The following is a 24,098-nucleotide window of genomic DNA, read 5'->3' on the forward strand; positions in this document are numbered from 1 at the left end:
TTTAAGAGTTATATCGTTTGGGAGGCAGATATGTGAGAACCCTCCAGGTACTGGCTCATATACATGTGCAAAATTCTATGGAGACCTAACAAACAAACTGAGGAAATAAATATAACAAATTAAATGAACGAAATAATTTAAAAAGGCACTAATAACAATTAGCTGTTCCAAATTTGGTAATAAGGAAATTTTTGAGAACATAAACATTCTGAACAGATACACGCTCTCCTTTAAGCTAAAGACAGTAACATGAATTCGTTACACACATTGAAATTAAGATAAAAATTGGCAACCCCAACGACAGAAAATCATAGCTCTGAAATCGTATCTGTAAGATACAACAAATACATTTGCTACAGAAGATTACCGGATATACAGAGTAAAAGGTCACAACAACAATTTTAGCCACCACTGTTCATCTCCTAATGATTTCATGAGTCAAGACTGATTTAAAGAGAAAAATAACACAATTGACGTAAACAGACAAATCAGACAGTTAGTCAAGCTTTCAGATTTAATGAAACTTAATTTCTATGTATAGGCCAGAACTTAGAAGCATTAGGCTTCGATTGCAGAACGAGGACCCCTTGCCACAGTAACACACACCGGCTGAAACTTCCAATGAGTGGGTTGTCTGTCGGGATATCAAGGCGCCGGTGTACCCGACGAATCACTCCAGATGGCAGTCGTGGTTGCTCAGTCAGCTGCAAGATCCACCCAGGCCAAACACTCGGCCGAGTAAACTTACTAAGTCCTTTGAATAAGAGGTATGGCAGGAGCACCTGAATCACAGACAGACTTATTGCTTTAAGGATAAATATCACGTGCCTACCTGGGGTACTCAAAGGCCAATGTGCAAGTTCTGACTACGAATAGTTGCTCAAGTACACAGCAAGGAACGAAAATACAGATTTCACAGCTACTGTCTGTCTATAGTGACGCTCAAACAACATTTCGTGTATAATTCTTACGGCTAAGCCAACAAGGATGCAAAAGCAAACGGGCCTAAGTACAAGTGTGTCTTCAATTTAGGAAGCTTAGAAACATGTATCAACTAACGAACACAAAACAGCAAAACCTGTTAACAATTTTTCGCCTGAAGAGCACAGCAAAGCACGAATGACAATTCCAAATAAGTAAATTTCTTACTAAATAAGAATTAAAATCAGCTTCATAAAACAAAAAGTACAAACAGTTCAGAGCCCTGAGGGGGCTCAGAAAAGTTTAAAAACCCGTAGGAGTAGCATGCACTGACCAGCCAGAACATTACGACCGCCTACCTAATAGCCGGTATGTCCACTTTTAGCACGGATGTCAGTGGCGACGCGTCGTGGCATGGAAACAATCTGGCCTTGGTAGCTTACTAGACGGAATTGGCCCTACATCCGCACACATCCCTGTAAATTCCGGGAAGAGGGCCGATGAGCTCTGACCACACGTTCAATTGCCTCCCACATGAGTTCGATCGAGTTTAGATCTGGCGAGTTGGTGGGGCCAGCACATCAATTGGAGCTCACCATTGTGTTCCTCGAACCACTCCATCACTGCCTCTTGTTGAAAAACTCCATTGCCACCTGGAAACACGATCGTCATGAAGGGCTGTACGTGATCCGCAGCCATTTTGCGATACTCCTTGGCTGTCATGGTGCCTTCCACGAGCTCCACTGAACCCGTGGATGCCCGCGTGAACGTTCCCCAGAGCATAATGGAGCCGTTGCCAACCTGTCTCCGTCCCGCAATACAGGTTCCAAGGAGTTGTCCCCCTAGAAGACGACGGAATCGCGCTCTGACATAGGCATGATGAAAAAGGTAGGAATTCATCAGACCATTAAACGCTCTGCCGGTGCGTCAACATTGCCGACGGCCACGTGTCCATTTCAGTCTAGTTTCCAGTATCGTGGAATTAACTGTCTCACATGCATGGCTCGTCGGCTGCGGAGGCCCATATATTGGAGTGTTCGGTGTACTGAGTGTTTGTACTCACCTGTACTCCAACCAGGATTGATGTCTGATGTTAGTTCCTCCATAGTTCGGCGCCTGTTCTGTTTTACTAGGCTGCCAAGTCTACGAAGTTCGCCATCTGTAATGATGGTGGTCGGCCAATCTCACGACGTCTGGCCGTGGTTTCATCTTGGTTTCACCATCTGTTGAAGGCACTCACCATAGTATTCCTCGAACACCCGACAGCTCGAGCAATTTCCATAATGCTTGCGCCGAGTTTCCGAGCTATCACGATCTGCCGTCGGTCAGACTCAGATAGCTCGTGGGCCTTCCCCATTCTACACACGTACAGCATGGTCAGTGACACTACATGATCTGTGCGTGTGTCTGACTAGTAGTCATTCCTCGCAAGGTGACACTACTATCGTCTGGACGTGTTTATATCGGTAGTAGGTCGGAGGTTATTATGTTCTGGCTGATCACCGTACGTGCTTATAGTTTACAGTTCCTCCTCTTCCACTATTACATAGGCTAAATAACACGTCCAGAACATCAACGGTGACGCAGCACACACTCAGTCTTATCGCAGCTCCGTAGGCAACACTAAAACACACTAAAATGCAACAGTACGCGAGCAAGAGCATGGAATTTACAATCAATATGACAAGTAGCTGTTCCTTATGTAAAGCGGAAGTCCTTTCAGAATTAACTCAAGCTGCACACATACGACCCTTAATAGGCAATAATTTACAAATCATACACTTATAAATATATCAATCTGCAAACCCCTCACCGTAACACAGAGGTCACTTTCTTTCTCAAACAACTGTCAAGTCACCACTCAGACAGATGCGACCACAAAGTATGGAGTAAGAGCACACCAACGTATAATACACAGGCCTTCAAATAGAAAAGAAGCTAAGACACTTGGCTTAAGGCAACGTGCGACGTAGCCACGGCAGAAAGATAAAATACCGCGGCCATACTAGTCTACTGCTAGCCTCTCAGCCAAACACGGCTGCAGTCGCCGCACTGCACGGCCAATCACGCGCCTTCCCGATCTGTCTTGTGTGTGCTTGTCTCCACTCCATCGACCGCCGACCAACTTTCTATCCGCGACCCACTTCACCTCACCTCTCTTCGGCCGAGCACCACCGAGCTTCCTCGTTCGGCAGCCGATCAAAGATTATACTCTACCCGGAAATCGACTCGGAGCGAGCCGTCAAGACTTAATCTAATTGACGATGTCATTGGGTCAACAGCGGAACACGTACTAGTCCTCTACAGTGGAGTGTCGAGTCCCACGTTCAACAGGGTGCCGTGGACGGTGTGCTTCGAAACAGTTGTGTGTGTACCGGCACAGTCGTCAGACGTGCCACAGATAGCCGGGCCTTCCTGTTTTACAGATGGAGCAATCCTCAGACCTCCACCTTCTGCATAGACGTCCACACCTGAAGTGTGCTTACCGCGTCGGCGGAGTTTTCGCTCCGCGCAGCTGTTGAAATTCGTAATAATTGGTCGTAGCTACTCAGGTGAGAGTATAGCCACTGAGAATCGCTCGATTTTTAATTTTGGTTTACCGATTACGCAGGTATTTGGCGTTTTTTTCCGAATGTGACACTATTTCAGAGGTGGTTGCTAGGCAGGAACCTAGAAGCACAGATTAAATTACTATGAGTGAAGTGAGCAGAGTGAAATATGTAGTCACACGTATGTTGCTCTATATAGCGAATTATCACGATCTCCGAGGCTGTGGTGAGGCAGGTAACTAAGAGCACTGCTTAACTTTCTACTTGCAAAGCAAAATACGAGGGGCAGTCAATAAGTAGTGCAATACATTTTTTTCTCGGCCAATTTCTGTTGAAAAAATGCTGGATTTGTTATGGGACATTGTGGATTATTCCAACTTCAGCTCCTAGAGTTTCATGAAGTTTCGACAGGTAGCTTCAAAATGGCGTCTGTAACGGATGTGCGTTCAAACAGAGTGCTGTCATTGAGTATCTTTCGGCGGAAAACCAGAGCATCACAGATATTCACAGGCGCTTCCGTAATGTCTGCGGAGACCTGGCAGTGAACAAAAGCACGGTGAGTCATTCGGCGTGGCGTCTCTCATCATAGAAAGATGGTCGAGCAAACCGGTCTGATCTCCCACATGCCGGCCGACCGCACACAACTGTAACTCCTGGAATGTTAGAACGTGCGGACACTCTCATTCGAAGAGCTCGACAGATCACAGTCGAACAGCTCGCTGCTCAACTGGACGTCTCTGTTGGTAGCGCCGATACAGTCGTTCACCAGTTGGAGTACTCTAAGGTGTGTGGTCGCCGGGTTCCTCACCGCCTAACAGAAGACCAAATAATGAGCAACAAAGGACCAGCGGAACTGCTTGCATATACGAGCTGATCGCGACAGTTTTTTGTCGAACATCGTCACCTGCGATGAAATATGGATTCATAACTCCGAACTGGAAACGAAACGGCAGTCCATGGAGTGGCGCTACACCACCTCTTCTCCAAAGAAAAAGTCCAAATCCACTCCGTTAGCCGGTAAAGTAAAGGCGACTGTCTTCTGGGTCTCTGAAGCGGTTGTACTGTTTGATCAACTCTGAAGTGTATTTTGCTACCCTCAGGAAATTGAAGAAACGACTTCAGCGTGTTTGTCACCATGAAAATGCAGAAGAACTTCTTCTCTATGACAAAGTAAGGCCTCACACGAGTCTGCGCATCCGAGAGGAGCTCATAAATGTTCATTGGACTGTTCTTTCTCAATAGTTCATTGGACCTTTCTCATCAAAATGGTTCAAATGGCTCTGAGCACTGTGGGACCTGACTATGGGACATCAGTCGCCTAGATTTAGAACTACTTAAATCTAACTAACCTAAGGACATCACACACATCCATCCCCGAGGCAGGATTCGAACCTGCGACTGTAGTAGTCGCGCGGTTCCGGACTCAAGCGCCTAGAACCGCTCGGCCACAACGTGTTTCTCATCCATCTTACAGCCCGGGTGTCGCACCTTCCTACCTATATCTGTTTGGCCCAATGAAGGATGCACTCGGCGAGAAGCAGTACGTTGCTCGTGGAGGATAGACGTCGGCTTCGACGTCGACCGGTATAATGGCACCATGGTGGCATACAGATAATCCTAGTAAGGTGATGTAAGGCCGTCGCTTTGAACTGACACTGTGTTGAAAAATAGGGCTTTACAGTCAAGAGAGTGTGAAATAATGGTTGGTTCAAATGGTTCTGAGCATTATGGGACTTAACATCTGAGGTCATCAGTCCCCTAGAACTTAGAACTACTTAAACCTAACTAACCAAAGACTTCACACACATCCATGCCCGAGGCAGGATTCGAACCTGCGACCGTAGCGGTCACGCGGTTCCAAACTGAAGCGCTTAGAACCGCACGGCCACACCGGCCGGCTGTGAAATAATGTCGTGTATTGAAATCCTGAATAAAACCAACCTGACTACAGTAAAAAATGTGTTGAATTATCTGTTGAACACTCCTGGTATCATCAAACTTAATTTACGAAGAATCTCATTAGTTATCCACGTTGGTCAAAGCTGACGGCCGGTATCTTAGGCCCTTATTTATCCAGCATCACTGTAACAAACAAAATAAAGGAAAATTTATTTATAAATTCTTCCAAACACTGTTTTCGCTCCTTACTAGGACAACCAAAGATTAAATATTCACGACTGGCCATTAAAATTGCTACACCACGAAGATTATGCAAATGATTAGCTTTTCAGAGCAGTCACACAAGGGTAGCGCCGGTGGCGACACCTACAACGTGCTGACATGACGAAAGTTTCCAACCCATTTCTCATAAACAAACAGCAGTTGACCGGCGTTGCCTGGTGAAACGTTGTTGTGATGCCTCCTGTAAGGAGGAGAAATGCGTACCATCACGTTTCCGTCTTTGATAAAGGTCGGATTGTAGCCTATCGCGTTTGCGGTTTATCGTATCGCGACATTGCTGCTCGCGTTGGTCGACATCCAATGATTGTTAGCAGAATATGGAATCGGTGGGTTCAGTAGGGTAATACGCAATGCCGTGCTGGATCCCAACGGCCTCGTATCACTAGAAGTGAGATGACAGGCATCTTATCCGCATGGCTGTAACGGATCGTGCAGCCACGTCTAGATCCCTGAGTCAACAGATGGGGACGTTTGCAAAACAAAAATGGTTACCCTTGACCCTGCATCACAGCCAGGAGCGCCTGCGATGGTGTACTCAACGATGAACCTGGGTGTACGAATGGCAAAACGTCATTTTTTCGGCTGATTTCAGGTTCTGTTTACAGGATCATGATGGTCTCATCCGTGATGGCGACATCGCGGTGAGCGCACATTGGAAGGGTGTATTCGTCATCGCCGTACTGGCGTATCACCCAGCGTGATGGTACGGGGTGCCATTGGTTACAAGTCTCGGTCACCTCTTGTTCGCACTGAGGGCACTTTGAACAGTGGACGTTACATTTCAGATGTGTTACGACCCGTGGCTCTACCCTTCATTCGATCCCTGCGAAACGCTACATTTCAGCAGGATAATGCACGACCGCATGTTGCAGGTCCTGTACGGGCCTTTCTGGATACAGAAAATGTTCGACTGCTGTCCTGGCCAGCACATTCTCCAGATCTCTCACCAATTGAAAACGTCTGGTCAATGGTGGCCGAGCAACTGGCTCGTCACAATACGCCAGTCACTACTGTTGTTGAACTGTGGTATCGTGTTGAAGCTGCATGGACAGCTGTACCTGTACACGCCATCCAAGCTCTGTTTGACTCAATGCCCAGGCGTATCAAGGCCGTTATTACGGCCAGAGGTGGTTGTTCTGGGTACTAACTTCTCAGGATCTTTGCACCCAAATTGCGTGAAAATGTAATCACATGTCAATTCTAGTATTATATATTTGTCCAATTAATACCTGTTTATCATTTGTATTTCTTCTTGGTGTAGTAATTTTAATGGCCAGTAGTGTAACTTTGATTAGGAGCGTAAACTCGTTAACTGTGACGTCACCTACCATAGCACTATTTCAGGGCTCAAAGCCGACCCGTGGTATCGAATACATGAAATGTATTCACAGTTACTAATATAGAGACTAAATTAGCTGTATAATGGAATGACAACAATGAAAATTAGTGGCGCACTGGTACTCGATCCCAGATGTCCAAATTGTCGCCAGCGGTCGCCTTACCATTAGCCTCTCTGGGCACCACCCGCGCCGAGACCCAGATTTCAATATGTTGTCAATCGTGTGTCAACAACCTGCCTTCTTACACTCATGCACGTTCGAAGGAAAATTGGTCCGTACTTCTGAACAACACAGGCACTGCAGTATCGAATCTCAGTATCAAAGGTTCAAGTTGACGCTGAATGGTCACCGCAAGAGCTGGTGTCGCGGCGTAAAAACCAGCGCTGACTTGACTCAGCGGCGCGCTCACAAGTCTGGCAGCCGGAACTGAAACACTGAAAAGCTGCCGGTCATTTGCTTGTCTGGACTCACTTTGTCTCTTCACTTCACATGTTAGGCTGTTTATTACCAGTCACTGTTCCAAAACGTTCCTTACTCCCTCGGTATAATTTTCCCTTTTTGTTTGTTGTTATTTTTACTGGTAGTCAGTTCTAGTGGTCTAATAGATGGGTCCTCAACATAAACCCTTCCACAACTCGAGCAATAATTATACGACGAACTAGCCGCACTTTTCGCCATTGTGACTTCTATATCACCATTTATGTGTGGGACTAACACTCGACCGGTGACTAACACGGGAGTCCTGTCCGCTAAGTGTCAAACAGAATGCTCACAATAGACGAGAACTTCTAACTAGTCAAAATCCACTATTCTCGACACATACGAAACCTAGATCGAACTTATCCACTCCTGTGCAAATGCTGCGTGGATCTCTGCTCCACCTAATTTCTATCAGTCGCTCCTCATATTTGAACGTCATGCACTCGCCTCGTTTCGCGTATTCGTTTCCCTTTCCCCACATGGATCCTTTGCCATCTCATCAGATTCTCATTCTCCTCATTCCCGTTGAGCATATAAAAATCTGACTGTGCTCCTATAATCCTACTGTCTCCTCTCTCAATACCAACTCTGGCACACGATCACGCTTATATCGATACGTTCCACTAACCCTACACATACACACATTCCACATCGCAACGAAATTTCAACAATGTCAGTCTCTCAGAAAGTTAAATCTGCCACGATATTTACTCATACAATCAACTATAGTTTCACCCCACACATCGCACCTCGCAAGGACTGCCCATTTTCGTCTTCCGTCACCAACTTTCACTAACCCTTTTTCCGTTCTTCCCCATCTTTCCCTATTTCTTTTCCCCTTCTCACATCCCAAACTGCTACTTTTCCCTCTCTTGCCAACTTCCACTCCAACACCTTCTACATCGATATCACCCATACCTACACCCACACCATCCTATCCTATCACATATCTTTCTCCCCTCCAAAAACAGACATTTTTCCCAGTGCAGGCCCATCTTTTATCGAAAGGGCAGCGCTGCTTTTGGAAAATCAGTTTCTATAATAAATGTCCTCCTCTTCAATTTTTTTCTAATTTACTTTCAAAAATCTAGAAAATCAATTTTGTTTTACACAAAGAAACCTTTATTAAATTCATTCTTTTACATGTAATAAATATTTCACCATTTAATTTTTTGTTCTCGTCTTGTAGGGCGAAGTGTTGTACCTTGTGACACTTTAGAAACTTTCGCCTCTAGCCAGCCATCCCTGTAACAGAAGTTTGTTATTTTGTCTCTTTAAACTGGAATAAAAAGTGATAGCATTCATTTTTTGCGTGCTGCAGTCTTTTTCTGAAATTGTAAAACTTACAGTGAAGTAACTAAAGTCATGGGATAGCGACATGCATACATACAGATGGCGGGAGTGTCGTGCACGAAGGTATAAAAGGGCAGTGCAATGGCGGAGCAGTCATTTGAACTCACGTGATTCGTGTGAAAAGGTCTCCGGAGCTATTATGGCCGCACGACGCGAGTTAACAGACTTTGAACGCAGAATGATAGTTGGAGTTAGACGCAGGGCACATTCCACTTCGAAAATCATTAGAGAATTCAATAATTTGAGATCCACAGTGTCAAAAGTGTGCCGAGAGTGCCAAATTGCAGGCTTTATCTCTTAGCACGGATTATGCAGTAGCCGACGGTCTTCACTTAACGACGGCTGTTGTATAGAGCTGTCATTGGTAATATACAAGAAACATTATCAGAAATAACCACAGAAATCAATGTGGGACGTACGACGAAAGTACTCTTTGTTTTGTATGGAACTGTGGACCTAAAAACGACGGAGAGGTTTCGTACCCGCCGCAGCCGCAGTGGTCCACAACCCCACGACGACTACCGCAGTCCACTTCACCCCTCCGCCGCCCCACACCGAACCCAGGGTTATTGTGCGGTTCTGCTCCCCGGTGGACTCCCCTGGGAACGTCTCACACCAGTCGAGAGCAATCCCAATGTTTGCATGGTAGAGTAATAATGGTGTACGCGTACGTGGAGAAAGCGTTCGCGCAGCAATCGCCGACATAGAGTAACAGAGGCGGAATAAGGAGAACCAGCCCGCATTCGCCGAGGCAGATGGATAACCGCCTCATAAACATCCACAGACTGACCTGCACACCGGGCGTCGACACTAATCCGCCGGGCGGATTCGTACCGGGGACCAGCACGCCTTCTCGCCCGGAAAGCAGTACATTAGACTGCACGGCTAACCAGGTGGGCAACGTACCCTTTAGGAAAACGCGGCGAGATTTGGCGTTAATGGACTATGGCAGCAGACGACTCTCGCGGGTGCCTTTGCTAACAGCATGACATTGCCTGCGGCACCTCTTCTGGGCTCGTTACCATATCCGTTGGACCCTAGACGATTGGAAAACCGTGGCTGGTCAGATGAATCCCGATTTCAGTTGGTAAGAGCTGATAGTAGGGTTCGAGTATGGTGCAAACGCCACGAAGCCATGGATCCAACCTCTCAACAAGGCACTGTGCGAGCTGATAGCGGCTCCATAGTAGTCTGGGCAGTGTTTAAACGGAAAGGACTGAGTCATTCACTGAATATGATTATGTTCGGCTACTTGGAGACCATTTGCAGTCATTCATGGGCTACATGTTCCCACACAACTATGAAATTTTTATGGACGACTATGCGCCTTGTCACATGGCCACAATTATTCGCGATTGGTTTGAAGAACATTCTGGACAATTAGAACTAATGATTTGGCCACCCAGATCACCCGATATGAATTCAATCCAATATTTGTGGTAAATAATCGAGAGGTAATTTCGTGTACAAAATCCTGCACAGACAGTAGCTTTGCCGGCCGGTGTGGCCGAGCGGTTCTAGGCGCTTCAGTCTGGAACCGCTCGACCGCTACAGTCGCAGCTCCGAATCCTGCCTAGGGCATGGATGTGTGTGATGCCCTTAGGTTAGTTAGGTTTAAGTAGTTCTAAGTTCTAGGGGACTGATGACCTCAGATGTTAAGTCCAATAGTGCTCAGAGCCATTTTTGAACCGACAGTAGTTTCGCAATTACAGGCGGCTAGAGAGACAGATTGGTTCAATATTTCAGCAGGGGACTTCCATCGAATTGTTGAGTCCATGCCACGTCGCCTTGCTGCACTACGCCCAGCAAACGAAGGTCCGACATAATATCAGGAGATATCCCATGACTTTTGTCACTTCAATGTACTCCGGAAAGGTAGTAAGGTTCTGCCAAATGTGAAAACATATTCCTAGGTACAGTGTGGTCCTGAGTCTAGGAAGAAATATTCTATTGAGTTTTAAAAGCGTTGTAATCGAGCAAATCTTGTTAGAACTGTATTAAGTCGTCTATCTACTACATTATTATTGTATTACACACCAATAACCAGAAAGTAAATTTAATTAAGAAGATGTATTATTAAAAACCAGTTACAAAAATGTTGAAATTGAAGCTATTGGTAACTAAAACAAATTTCCATTTTAGTGACAGATAGGATTGTTAATACTTTAAGGAAAATCACTTATTTTGCTAATACCTCGTATTCTATGGTACAGAACCTTTTTCCGTTTCAAGGTTGGTTGGTTGGTTGGTTTATTTGGGGTGGGGGGGTGGGGGGGGTGGGGGGAAGGGACCAAACAACGAGGTCATCGGCATTTGCCTGAAGTGATTTAGGGAAATCACGGAAAGCCTAAATCAGGATGGGGCGGACGCGGATTTGAACCGTCATCCTCCAGAATGCGAGTCCAATGTGCTAATCATGGCTCCACCCGCTTGGTTGTTTCAAGGTAAAAGATGGTGCACGGCTGACGAAAGGAGGCTTAACTGTGAAATTTAATATTTTTTTGTTCGAAGAGATTTCGAGATAGCAACTGGTCGTCATAAAACTTCACGATATTTCGATTGGACACCTTGTAATCTCCTCCTGACTTATCGACCTTAATGGCAGTGAAAAATTAAACTGCGTGTACCTAATGGAAATTTGGGAAAAGCAATCGTCACCGAAGTTAATCTGTCGGTAAAGAGGGAGGAAAGGGTTACATCTAAATGAAAAGAAAAATGCAAATGAAACTGGTGGAAATTAATTTTGAAAAGGGGTGAAGTTAATAAAGAAAGTAAATGTGCGGCCGTTACGTTAACAATTAACTAGCAGTAATTAGATATTTGAGATTTGAGGGAAATTACGGTCGCCAGTCCTATGGACAGTTAGTATAGTAACTTAAAAAGAAAGGTTATTACACATATAATTAGCACTAGAAGCGTGGCAACTCAAGGTTGACACGTGTAGTCTGAAAACTGAAAGTTTGTCAGAAGTAATAAATTTCGCTACATTCTGACTTAATTTAGCAAAATAATTAATAAAACCGGAAAATTGAAAGTTAATTTAGTGACTGAAATTAATAGTGAGCTTTGTTTCTGAAGCACATCGAAATTCAGTAAAATACGGTTAGTTTTGGGCTACCTCAACAATCATTTCAAAAGCTATTTGTATCTACTCAATTTAGAAATAAGATTGAATTAAATGATTCTGAACAATTAACAATAGTAAAATTTAGTACGTACCAAGCTGAGCTGCAGTCACAGGTAAGCTAAAATACGGTAACAAAACTCGCACTCTTAATTTTGGCTTGTGTAATCTAAATATTGTAGCCAGCTATGAATACCTTAACTGAAGTTTGAAATTAAAGCAATGAAATCGAATGATATTACTTTAATGCTGGCGTTTGAATTTCAACGACACTCGGGCTCATTCTGGAAAAGGAAGGGACCCTGCTTGGTAATGCAATTGGGGCAATGAGCAACAAAGGTTCATGCTACGTTGCTGTAATTTAGTGAGAAAATTTAACAGTTTGAAAAGCTGAGGTCTGCCATACAGTTCTAAAACTTTACGTGCTATATCAGTCTTCCTTGTCGGTTGATTGAAGGTTTGATGTCGTCGATCGAGGAGGTGGCGACAGTCACTCATTGTCGGCTGTCGCTGTTGCAGAAGCTGTATGTTGGCGCGCCTTCTTCTCGACACGGTCTCCAGCCTAAACGGGCTCTTGATGCGTGCCAGCTAACGCTTCCCGTCCGCGACACCATGTCAGAAACTAACATAGCAAGTCGAGCGCAATTACATGCTGCCAAACCCCGAAAGCGCGGCAACTCGCGGGAGCGTCACACAACACACCTGCTCCACTGCCCTCCTCCAGCCAGACTCTGCCCTGCCCGCGCTCCACGCGGCCGAGTTCACACTACCAAAGATCCTAAACACTTTGGTTCTCCACACGACCTATCGATGTATTCGTTCGACAGCATAGTTTTCCCTAGGCAAGACCCAGCGTAAAAATAGAAATAGTATTTACAAAACAAACCAATTATACATCGACATAAATGCATGTATATACAAATAGTGAAACAATTACAATATACAAAGAACGTCATATCTTCAGGTAACAAAATAAGGAAAAAAATTTATAGTACAATAGAAGGAAATAGGAGGATATGCATTTCCGGCGTTACAACCTGCCAGTCTTCTTAATGTAAGCCGTCGAAGACTTAATTGTTCACACTTTATTTAACTGTTTTCAAAAATGTACAGAATTTGAATCACCATAAAAGTCTAACTGAAGAGTTAATAACATCCTCGAAATAAATATAATGTACTGTATAGCATATAGACATGTAGAATATTTATAAAAGCAGCACAAAACACAACCTCTTGTCTCACAACAACAAAAATAGCTGAAAATGCCTAAAAATGCTTATGGCGGTTTGCAGTGCGCATTTTTTCATGTGATTCCAAAAGCTGTCTCTAGAGTGGGCGTTTCTAATCTTGCGTTCAAATGTCACCACGAACATCTTCAGTAGTAACACAACGTTTCTCCCTTCATCTCATATATTCGTGAGACTTGTCTGGTTATTCCGATAACTGAGGACGGAATGGACAGTGGTCGTCATGTACATTTGGAGAGAGCTCATTCACATGCCTTCGGCGTCTTTCTAATAGCAAAAACCGCAATTCAGCACTCCGATAACAGAGACGTCGCAGTATCCATCCCACCCTGGCTTAAAACTTAACCTCTTCATAAATAGAATAGATTCTAACCTAACCTAACGCAACCTAACCTATCCCAACCTAACCTCCATGAGCCGGCCCCGGTGGTCTAGCGGTTCTAGGCGCTCAGTCCGGAACCACGCGACCGCTACGGTCGCAGGTTCGAATCCTGCCTCGGGCATGGATGTGTGTGATGTCCTTAGGTTAGTTAGGTTTAAGTAGTTCTAAGTTCTAGGGGACTGATGACGACAGATGTTAAGTCCCATAGTGCTCAGAGCCATTTGAACCATTTAACCTCCATGACCCTGCGAAAAACTGGCGAAGCGGATCGGACGTACTGCGACCAAGCATACATTTGATGTCATCGGGCGATCTCTGGCGACGGCGTTTGGCAACTGTTGTTATGTGACTGTGAACGTAGCCCTGAATTTCTATATCGAGTTTCTCGGGACTAGATACCATCAATGAAAAGTCGCTAGCCAAGTTCTTTCCCTATTCCACACACACACACACACACACACACACACACACACACACATACACACTCACACATATCTGCCACAGTTAGAAATTTTCTTATGAAAGTAATTACCTTTCTTCCAGGAAGATGTGTCCAGTGCCATGTACAGAGTGAAGTGCTTAACTGTTTCACATCAAATTACTTGTATCCCCCTCCCCCCACTTCGTTTTTCCTCTCCTTCCCCCCCTTTTCATTCCCATCATCTGTCCAGGTTCCCCCCGTCTGTCCTCGGCTGTGGTGTGTCATATTTGTGCCAACTTTTTAGTGCAGTGTTCAAGTGAGTGTTCAGTGCTATACGTCTTTCCGAAGTGTTGCGAACAGAAATCATGCTGTCGCTGGGCGTGATTTTTATATCTTTGCGAACAGAAACCAGACTGTCGCCGTGCTTTTTACTTGTCTGTCGTTTAGTTATCCTGTCTCCTTCCTGTGTATTTTATTAGCATCACCAACCCTTTGTTTTATATTTTAAGTTCCACAATTTTCCACCATTTTACCATTTCAGTCACCTATTTGTCGGGTGCTTTTATTATTTATTATCTTAATATTTTTAAAACAAATTCTGTAGGCTGAAGAGCGGCGTACTAAGGTGCTGCCAGCCCGCCCCCTTCTGGGGAAATCGAAACTCAATAAAGGAAAGAAAAGAATTACTTCGTTGAAGGCATATATAATCTGTTTTCACGTACAAGAACAGTGACCAGGGGCTCATGAAACAAACAGCGATAAGTCTCGCAACTTCATTAACAACTTTGTCTTTCGATATGGAACAATTTTTTGCCGACAGAATAGCAGATCTCGATGAGACGGTCGTCCTCCACACAGTCCCAACTTGGCCCCATACCATTTTCATCTGTTTCCAAAACTTTAAGAACACCTTCGAGGAATCCACTATGTTAGTGATGAAGCGGTGCAACCAGTCGTAAGATTGTAGCACCGTCAATAAGACCAAACATTCTACAGTGACGGCCACAGCAAACTTGTCTCTCACTGAGACAAATATGTTCGTCACCCGAAATAAATCTGCAGACATGAAGAGTAAGGATGTAGAACGTTAATAAATTTTGTTGTATTTCACAAGTTTTAATGGTTTTCACATAAATCATCCGGGAGCATTGCTTTTCAGCACACCCTCTTCATTCTCACGTAGATAGAGATTTTTGTTGTGAGGTTGCATCCGCTGAAAGGCTCGGCATCCGGAAGTTTACGTCACTCCCCTACGAAACTTGCCCTGCGGATACAACAGCTATGTGATGCTTACGTTTCTCTCGACAGATATCTCTTTCGTGGAGACAAGACAAACTGCGTCACATCAAAGACGGCTGAGTGACTTTCCAGCGAAATAGCATTTTCTTTGGCACAAATAATGCTTAAACCTTTGTAAAATGTAGCGCGAAAGCGTGACATTGCGTCTTAACGCGGCGCCGCAAGTTTGCTTGAATAGTGGAGTAAACTTCCGCACGGTGGGCAAGAAACTAAGATCCCAGTATCCAGTGTACTTTTACTTAATGATTATTTGTTACAACTACGAGAAAGTTACGTCATTTGTCTCATCGACTTCTACTATTCTTGCTGAAAAAAATAGCAGAGTGATGTTTAAAAAAATGAAGCTGATGCTCGTTTCTCGGTTATTAATGAAGTTGCGAGAACGCACTGCCGGCCGGTGTGGCCGTGCGGTTCTAAGCGCGTCAGTTTGGAACCGCGTGACCGCTACGGTCGCAGGTTCGAATCCTGCCCCGGGCATGGATGTGTGTGATGTCCTTAGGTTAGATCGGTTTAAGTAGTTCTAAGTTCTAGGGGACTGATGACCTCAGTAGTTAAGTCCCATAGTGCTCAGAGCCATTTGAACCATTTGAGGACGCACTTCCGTTTGTTCCATGTATTCTTCGTACTGTTCTTCTAGATGAAAACAGTAAGAAGTAATTTATAGTGAAAAAGTTAGCCGGCTCACCTTATATGATGGGCGATCCTGCTAAAACAGTTTACCCTAATTATATCCATAACCAATAAATGTATCGAGATGCGCCTTTGTGTAAGCTGCAACGGAGAATGTGGTGAATTTTCTGACGAACGCAAGCAACTTTTAACGTTTATAGCTGCCGGATTTCGCAACTGGCTTTTTTGATGGAACTACATACTTTTTACTGTGGGACTGGAAGGGCTTCCAAGGGGGACGAGATAATAGTGGGCCTTGGCAAATTAACAAGATAACAGTGCCGTTAATCTCTAGCATTCAAAGGCTAAGAGGTTTTGTTCAAAAAATGTTCAAATGTGTGTGAATTCTTAAGGGACCAAACTGCTGAAGTCATCGGTCCCTAAGCCTACACACTACTTAACCTAACTTAAATTAGCTTACGCTAAGGACAACACACACACCCATGCCCGAGGGAAGACTCGAACCTCCGACGGGGGCAGCCGCCCCGACCGTGGCAAGACGCCTCAGACCGCGCGGCTACCCCGCGCGGCAGAGGTTTTGTCTAACGTCCTGGAGGGGACAACATTTTTAGAGGCTGAGCACGAGTTCGAAAGAGGAGCGGGTAATGATAAGGAAGGAATTCAGTTGTACTCTTTTCGAAGACCCAATATCGGTAGTATTTAGAGAACCCCTTGGAATTTGGTAGGTCTAGGGATTTAATCTTCAATGAATGGATTCCGTTGCGTACTGAATGCCTCAAGATACTTCTGGACGGTAATCCTCACCAAATCGAGACAAGAGGCGCTGTTACACGATATTAATGTGATACCTCCTGGGCTTAATTTTTTGACCCATGTGTTTATGTCTGTGAGCGAAATATTCAGTGACATGTGATGACAAAAAACAAACGTCACACATCTACCCGTTGCGATCCTCCTATTGAATCCAGATTGCTTTGATATTAGCGCTTTTACTCCTGGTGATGCTGTCACTACTTCGTGAATGAGATACAATATACTGAAATATCTCTGCCTTAGAAAACTATGAGTGAATTTACTACACCACGAAGATTTACTACACCACAAAGATGACGTGCTACAGACGCGAAATTTAACCGACAGGAAGAAGATGCCGTGATATGCAAATGATTAGTTTTTCAGAGCATTCACACAAAGTTGGCGCCGGTGGCGACACCTACAACGTGCTGACATGAGAAAAGTTTCCAACCGATTTCTCATACACAAACAGTAGTTGACCGGCGTTGCCTGGTGAAAGGTTGTTGTGATGCGTCGTGTAAGGAAGAGAAATGCGTACTATCACGTTTGCGACGTTGATAAAGGTCGGATTGTAGCCTATCGCGATTGCAGTTTATAGTATCGCGACATTGCTGCTCACGTTGGTGAGATCCAATGACTGTTAGCAGAATATGGAATCGGTAGGTTGAGGAGGGTAATACTGAACGCCGTGCTGGATCCCAAGAGCTTCGTCTCACTAGCAGTCGAGATAACAGGCATCTTATCCGCATGGCTGTAACGGATCCTGCAGCCACATCTCGATCCCTGAGTCAACAGATGGGGACGTTTGAAAGCCAATAACCATCTGCACGAACAGTTCGACGACGTTTGCAGCAGCATGGACTATCAGGTCGGAGACCATGGCTGCGGTTACCATTGGCGCTACATCACAGACAGGAGCGCGTGCGATGGTGTACTCAACGACGAACCTGGGTGCACGAATGGCAAAACGTCATTTTTCGGATGAATCCAGGTACTCAAAAAATGGTTCAAATGGCTCTGAGCACTATGAGACTTAACTTCTGAGGTCATCAGTCCCCTAGAACTTAGAACTACTTAGCCCTATCTAACCTAAGGACATCACACATATCCATGCCCGAGGCAGGATTCGAACCTGCGACCGTTGCGGTCGCGCGGTTCCAAACTGTTTCGCCTAGAACCGCTCGGCCACTCCGGCCGACTAATCCAGGTTCTGTTTACAGCATCATGACGGTCGCATCCGTGTTTGGCGACATCACGGTGAGCGCACATTGGAAGCGTGTATTCGTCATCGCCATACTGGCGTATCACCCGGCGTAATGGTATAGGGTACCACTGGTTACACGTCTCGGTCAGCTCTTGTTCGCATTGACCGCACTTTGAACAGTGGACGTTACATTTCAGATGCTTTACGACCCGTGGCTCTACCCTTCATTCGATCCCTGCGAAACCCTGCATTTCAGCAGGATAATGCACGACCACATGCTGCACGTCCTGCACGGGCCTTTCTGGATACAGAAAATGTTCGACTGCTGCCGTGGCCAGCACGATCTCCAGATGTATCACCAATTGAAAGCTTCTGGTCAGTGGTGGCCGAGCAACCGGCTCGTCGCAATACGCCAGGCACTACTCTTGTGTGGTATCGTGTTGAAGCTGCATCGGCAGCTGCACCTGTACACGCCATACAAGCTCAGTTTGACTCGATGCCCAGGCGTATCAAGGTCGTTATTACAGCCAGAGGTGGTTGTTCTGGGTACTGATTTCTCAGGATCTATGCACCCAAACTGCGTGAAAATGTACTCACATGGGAGTTCTAGTAAAATATATTTGTCCAGTGAATACCCGTTTATCTTCTGCATTTCCTTTTGGTGTAGCAATTTTAATGGCCAGTAGTGTACAATCAAAGATAGAGAAGTTCTCGGCAGACACACTGTGCTAATCAGACTTTGCGCTGTATCTCACTGAGTGACTGCATTTGTTGTTCACTTTCAGATCACACGGCCACGGAGGCATCCACGAAGATGATGACGAACATGATGCTGTGCCGGCGCATCCAGCTGATGCACGTGGAGGGTAACGAGTGGTGGGACATCGGCTACAACTACCTGGTGGGCATGGACGGCTACATATACGAGGGCCGCGGCTGGGGCCTGGTGGGTGCGCACACGTACGGCTACAACTCGCGCAGCTTGGGCGTTGCCTTCATCGGCTGCTTCATGCAGCACGTGCCCACCCCGGAGGCCGTCGCCGCCTTCCACCAGCTGGTGGAGCTGGGCGTGCGAGAGGGGCACCTCACCCCAGACTGCCGCGTCATGGGCAACTGCCAGTGCACACCCAACGAGAGCCCGGGCAGAGCCTTCTACGAGCTCATGAAGACGTGGCCGCGCTGGGCCGAAACGCCCCCGCCGCCTCCGTGGGACTCTGCCACGTAAGTGTCGCCAATCTAACAGCCCACTTCTGTCTCCTGAAAGGTCACGTTTATTGTCCTGCAAGCTACCGCCAGGGATGTGGAGCCATACTGAATCCAGGAACGTGAGGGGCTGCGCTTGTCTCAGTCGAGGATCATTGGCGCCAACACTCCGATCGAGCTAGCAACACATATTCTGGACTGGGTTTAAAGCCGGGGGGTGGGGTGGGAGGAGGGGGTTTAGGGGCCGGGTGAGTCATCCTGGTGCTCCTCGAACCACGCGCATACACTGAGAGTTTAGTGACTCGTTGCATTGTTCTGCTGGAAGATGCCATCGTGTCGAGGAAAAACAAACTTCACGTAAGGATGGATGTGGTCCCTAACGATAGAAGCATTTATTTGCAGATCAACTGTGCCTTCCAGAATGACGAGGTCACTCAGAGAATGCCAAGGAAACATTTCCCAGACCATAGAGCCCCCTCCTGGTTGCAGGGTATGTTTGCTTCGAGACGTTTCATGCCGTACACGCCAACGGCCATCTGTGCGATGGAATACACAGTGCGATTCTGGAAAGCCATCTGTCGCCACTCGTTGGCCGTCCAGCTCCGGTATTGGCGTGCAAATTCCAGCTCTCGTCGCCGGTGAACAGCAGTCAGCATGATTTCATTAATGAAGCCCCTGCTGTGAAGGCCCAAACGCAGCAACGTTTGCTAAAAGGTCGTTGAGGAGACACTTTTGGTGGTCCCTTGACTCATCTGGATGGTCGGTTGCTCAACAGTTACACGCCTTTTCGTCCATACACATCTCAGCAGCCGCTTTTCACCCCTGTGGACGGCGGTGCAACACACTCTGTGGCGGCTTGGAATAGCCACGCAAAGTATACTTTAACCAAGACGGCATGACAGTAAACACATCAAAAAAAGTTTTTCATCACCCCGGTTCCCAGAACTCCTGAAGATAGACGTTGACTGTGGATATTGTATCACAGACACAGTCCCTTTGACTGTTCACACATGTCACTAAACCCGCCCAAAGAGGTAGACAACCATGCATGGCCAGAGCCTATTGGACGGAGAGGCTCCGACTGCCGATCAGTTCCTCTCATTCCACCAGGAAGGAGGTATACGGCTCGTGTTGTCGTAGTTCAACCATGCCTAGTTAGTCAGTACCGCGGTTAGATCGCGTCCGCATTGTTACTTTGTGACAGGAAGGGCTCTGGACTACGGAAGTGTCCAGGCGTCTCGGAGTGAACCAAAGCGATGTTGTTCGGATATGGAGGAGATACAGAGAGATAGGAACAAGGGCTACTACTGCAGTGGATGATCGCTACCTGCGAATTATGGCACGGAGGAACCCTGACAGAAATGACACCATGTTGACTAATGCTTTTCGTGCTGTCACCGGACTTAGTGTTACGACTCAAACTGTGCGCAATGGGATGCATGTTGCGCAACTTCACTTCCGACGTCCATGGCGAGGTCCATCTTTACAAACCCGACACCATGCTGCGCGTTACAGATGGGCCCAACAACATGCCGAATGGACCGCTCAGAATTGGCATCACGTTCTCTTCACCGATGAGTATCATATATGCCCTCAATCAGACAATCCTAGTAGACGTGTTTGAAGCAACCCGGTCAGGCTGAACGCCTTAGAGTCTAGCGAGTGCGGCTGTTTCGGGGTGGCATTATGTGGGACCGACGTACGCCGCTGGTGGTCGTGGAAGGCGCCGAGACGGCTGTACGATACGTGAATGTCATCCTGCGACTGATAGTGCAACCATATCGGCAGCATATTGGCGACGCATTCGTCTTCATGGACAACAATTCGCGCCTCCATCGTGCACATCTTGTGGATAACTTCGTTCAGGATAACGACATCGCTAAACTAGAGTGGGCAGCATGTTCTCTTGACATGAATGCTATCGAACATGCCTGAGATAGGTTGAAAAGGGCTGTTTATTTACGACGTGACCGACCAACCACTCTGAGGGATCTATGCCGAATAGCCGTTGAGAATGGGACAATCTGGACCAACAGAGCCGTGATGAACTTCTGGATAGTATGCCACGACGAATTCAGGCATGCATTAATGCAAGAGGTCGTGCTACTGGGTATTAGAGGTACCGGTGTGTACAGCAATCTGGACCACCACCTCTGAAGGTCTCGCTGTATGGTGGTACGCCGGACGGAGTGGCCGAGCGATTCTGGGCGCTACAGTCTGGAACCGCGCGGCCGCTAAGGTCGCAGGTTCGAATCCTGCCTCGGGCATGGATGTGTGTGATGTCGTTAGGTTAGTTAGGTTTAAGTAGTTCTAAGTTCTAGGGACTGATGTCCTCAGAAGTTAAGTCCCATAGTGCTCAGAGCCATTTGAACCATTTTTTTGTATGGTGGTACAACATGCAATGTGTGGTTTTCATGAGCAATAAAAAGAGCCGAAATGATTTTTATATTGATCTCTATTACAATTTTCTCTACAGGTTCCGGAACCCTCGGAACCGAGGCGAAGCAAAACTTTCTTTGATGTGTGTAAATGATTCGATTCTATTGGTCACGACTCGAAATTGTCTCAATTTGGTAAGACTATAATATTGATTATGTAAGTTATCAATAACTCCTTTTCCTCAATTAGTAGCATTAATGTGGTGGAGATTACAGGCTCCTCACACCCACTACACACAGACGTATGTTGTGCTTTGTCCTGTACATCGCTGATGAAAAAGTGAGACATAAACGTAACAACTGCTTATATCTCAAGAAAAGTCTTCTAAAAGCTGCAGACAGTACCTGCAGTAATCCGGAAATTGCTTCATTACTCACTTCGAAAAAGATAATTGAATTAATTGACAACAAGAGACAGTAGTACCTACACATGAGCTTCTATAGTGCTGTACACAGAATTATTATTACTATTACAATCAGTGGCTGTGATTAGACACAAAGCATTAACAGCCTGAAGTATTCCAATTTTTACCAATTCAGAAGTAAGGAGGGCAGCAATAATGTGCTTTACGAACATATAGTGCGCACATTTTAACTTTTTTGTTTTTAAATGGGGTTTGAGTGTGCAGCAAGTGCCGCAGTGCAGAGGAATAACGCAGGGGAAGTATTTGTAACAAATGTCTACTCTCACTGTGGATAGCTTTCTCATCTGAGAAGGAGGTGTGGGTAACACTTGCGATGTACCACGAACTCCTGCGTTATTCATTCTGAGACACACACACACACACACACACACACACACACACAAACTAAATGTCATTCATCTTTAATCATTCTAAAAGTAAATTTGGTCCAAGAAAAGTGTTTCATTCAACAGTTTAGTTGGATGCTAATGTTGATGATAATGTGGGGGAGAGAGGGGGCAACAGATGGCAGGATCGTGAGGGTACCAGCTAATGTCTAATTGCACTCAGGTGTAACGGTGTAAGGAAGGTTGGAAAGCATTGCACTTGAGCAACCCGAGCATCTCCAGAAATTACGTTGTCGTGGGCTGTAATGTATGGCCGCTGGATGTGTAAATTCTGAACTTGCTCATGTTGGTCGAGTGGATCGGTCATGGAGGCGTGCTCAGATAGCCGAAGTGATCAAGGCGACAGCTCGCGATAAGCGGGAGATTCGGGTTCGAGTCCAGGTACTGCGTAAATTTTCATGTGTCGGAAACAGCTGACGTCAATGCACAATAGCAAAATGTGAATATACTCCGCAACTAATGACACATGTCTAAATAACGAAAAATGTACATGAGACTTGTGGCAGTTGTGCAATTTTAATCTCTAACGGACGCTGTTCCCATGTATTCAGTGCCTGCACTTACAACAAAGTGTAAAGGATGAGCCAGATAGTAGGTGATTTTACTTTATTATATGAGTTTTCAAACGGTAACTTCATTTTTACGTTATGGCCAAGCCACGGCCGGCAATGTCGCCTGCCTGTAAATTCTTTCGTCCCACAGTTTAGCAACAGGAAATCAGCACCGAGGAAGGACACCTTGGCCACAATCCTCCCTCACAGCTGACGAGGTAAAGCCGCCCCAGGCTTTCGCTCTGGAAAATTCCATGCCGCCCGCTCGGTTTTCTCGATCCTGACCAATCAGGGCGGAGGAAGCCGCGTGGTCGAATATACCTGGCCGCCCATAGCCGGGCCCGCTCTCTTGTATTCTTGCTCACCCGCGAGCCGGATGCGCGCCCGCTTCTCCCGGTGCTGCGGCACTGTGAACTTACAAGGAGACGGCACGAGCGTGGGGTCTGGGATTTGTCCGAAATTTTGTGTGATTAAAATATTAGGATGCACTACCCGGAAAATCCCGGGAAAATCGATTCAAAGTTTCTTAGGTGACTTATGTGTATAAAATGTAAGTCCATTGCCGAGGCGCCGTCTGGCGTACATGTTTAGGGCTCGGACTCTTACGCCAGAGGTCTCGGGTTCTATTCCTACTCTGGCACTTTTCTTCTTTTGTTTCATTTTTTTGTTATTCCACCAATTATTCAGAAAGTTTCCAAAACCTACATTATCTTTAACAAATAAGTTACATTATCGAATAAAAATTATTTTCTTTTTGTCCAACAACACAATTCATGGCGGTGGGTTTTCCATTTTTCGTTGTAAAGTGTACAGGGTGTTACAAAAAGGTAATGCCAATCTTTCAAGAAACATTCCTCACACACAAATAAATAAAAGATGTTATGTGGACATGTGTCCGAAAACGTTTAATTTCCATGTTAGAGCTCATTCTAGTTTCGTCAGTATGTACTGTACTTCCTCGATTCACCGCCAGTTGGCCCAATTGAAGGAAGGTAATGTTGACTTCGGTGCTTGTGTTGACATGCGACTCATTGCTCTACAGTACCAGCATATGTTTCCGTACCATGTACAGCGTGTGCAGGCACTATCAGCAGCTGATTGGCCTCCATGGGTACACTTCTGCGAATGGTTCATCCAACAATGTGTCAATCCTCATTTCAGTGCAAATG

The 24,098-nt window shown here is 45.9% G+C and overlaps 1 protein-coding gene across 1 annotated transcript in view; it reads left to right on the forward strand.

Moving 5' to 3' along the window:
* The window catches only part of LOC124795090, a 150,442-nt gene that overhangs the window by 88,616 nt on the left and 37,728 nt on the right, over positions 1 to 24,098 (forward strand). The window contains exon 3 of the mRNA XM_047258921.1: positions 18,712 to 19,147. Within this exon, the coding sequence (XP_047114877.1) occupies positions 18,712 to 19,147 (436 nt within the window). The remainder of the gene's footprint in view (positions 1 to 18,711; positions 19,148 to 24,098) is intronic.

The sequence above is a fragment of the Schistocerca piceifrons genome, chromosome 4 (genome assembly GCF_021461385.2).
Source record: "Schistocerca piceifrons isolate TAMUIC-IGC-003096 chromosome 4, iqSchPice1.1, whole genome shotgun sequence".
NCBI lineage: Eukaryota > Metazoa > Arthropoda > Insecta > Orthoptera > Acrididae > Schistocerca > Schistocerca piceifrons.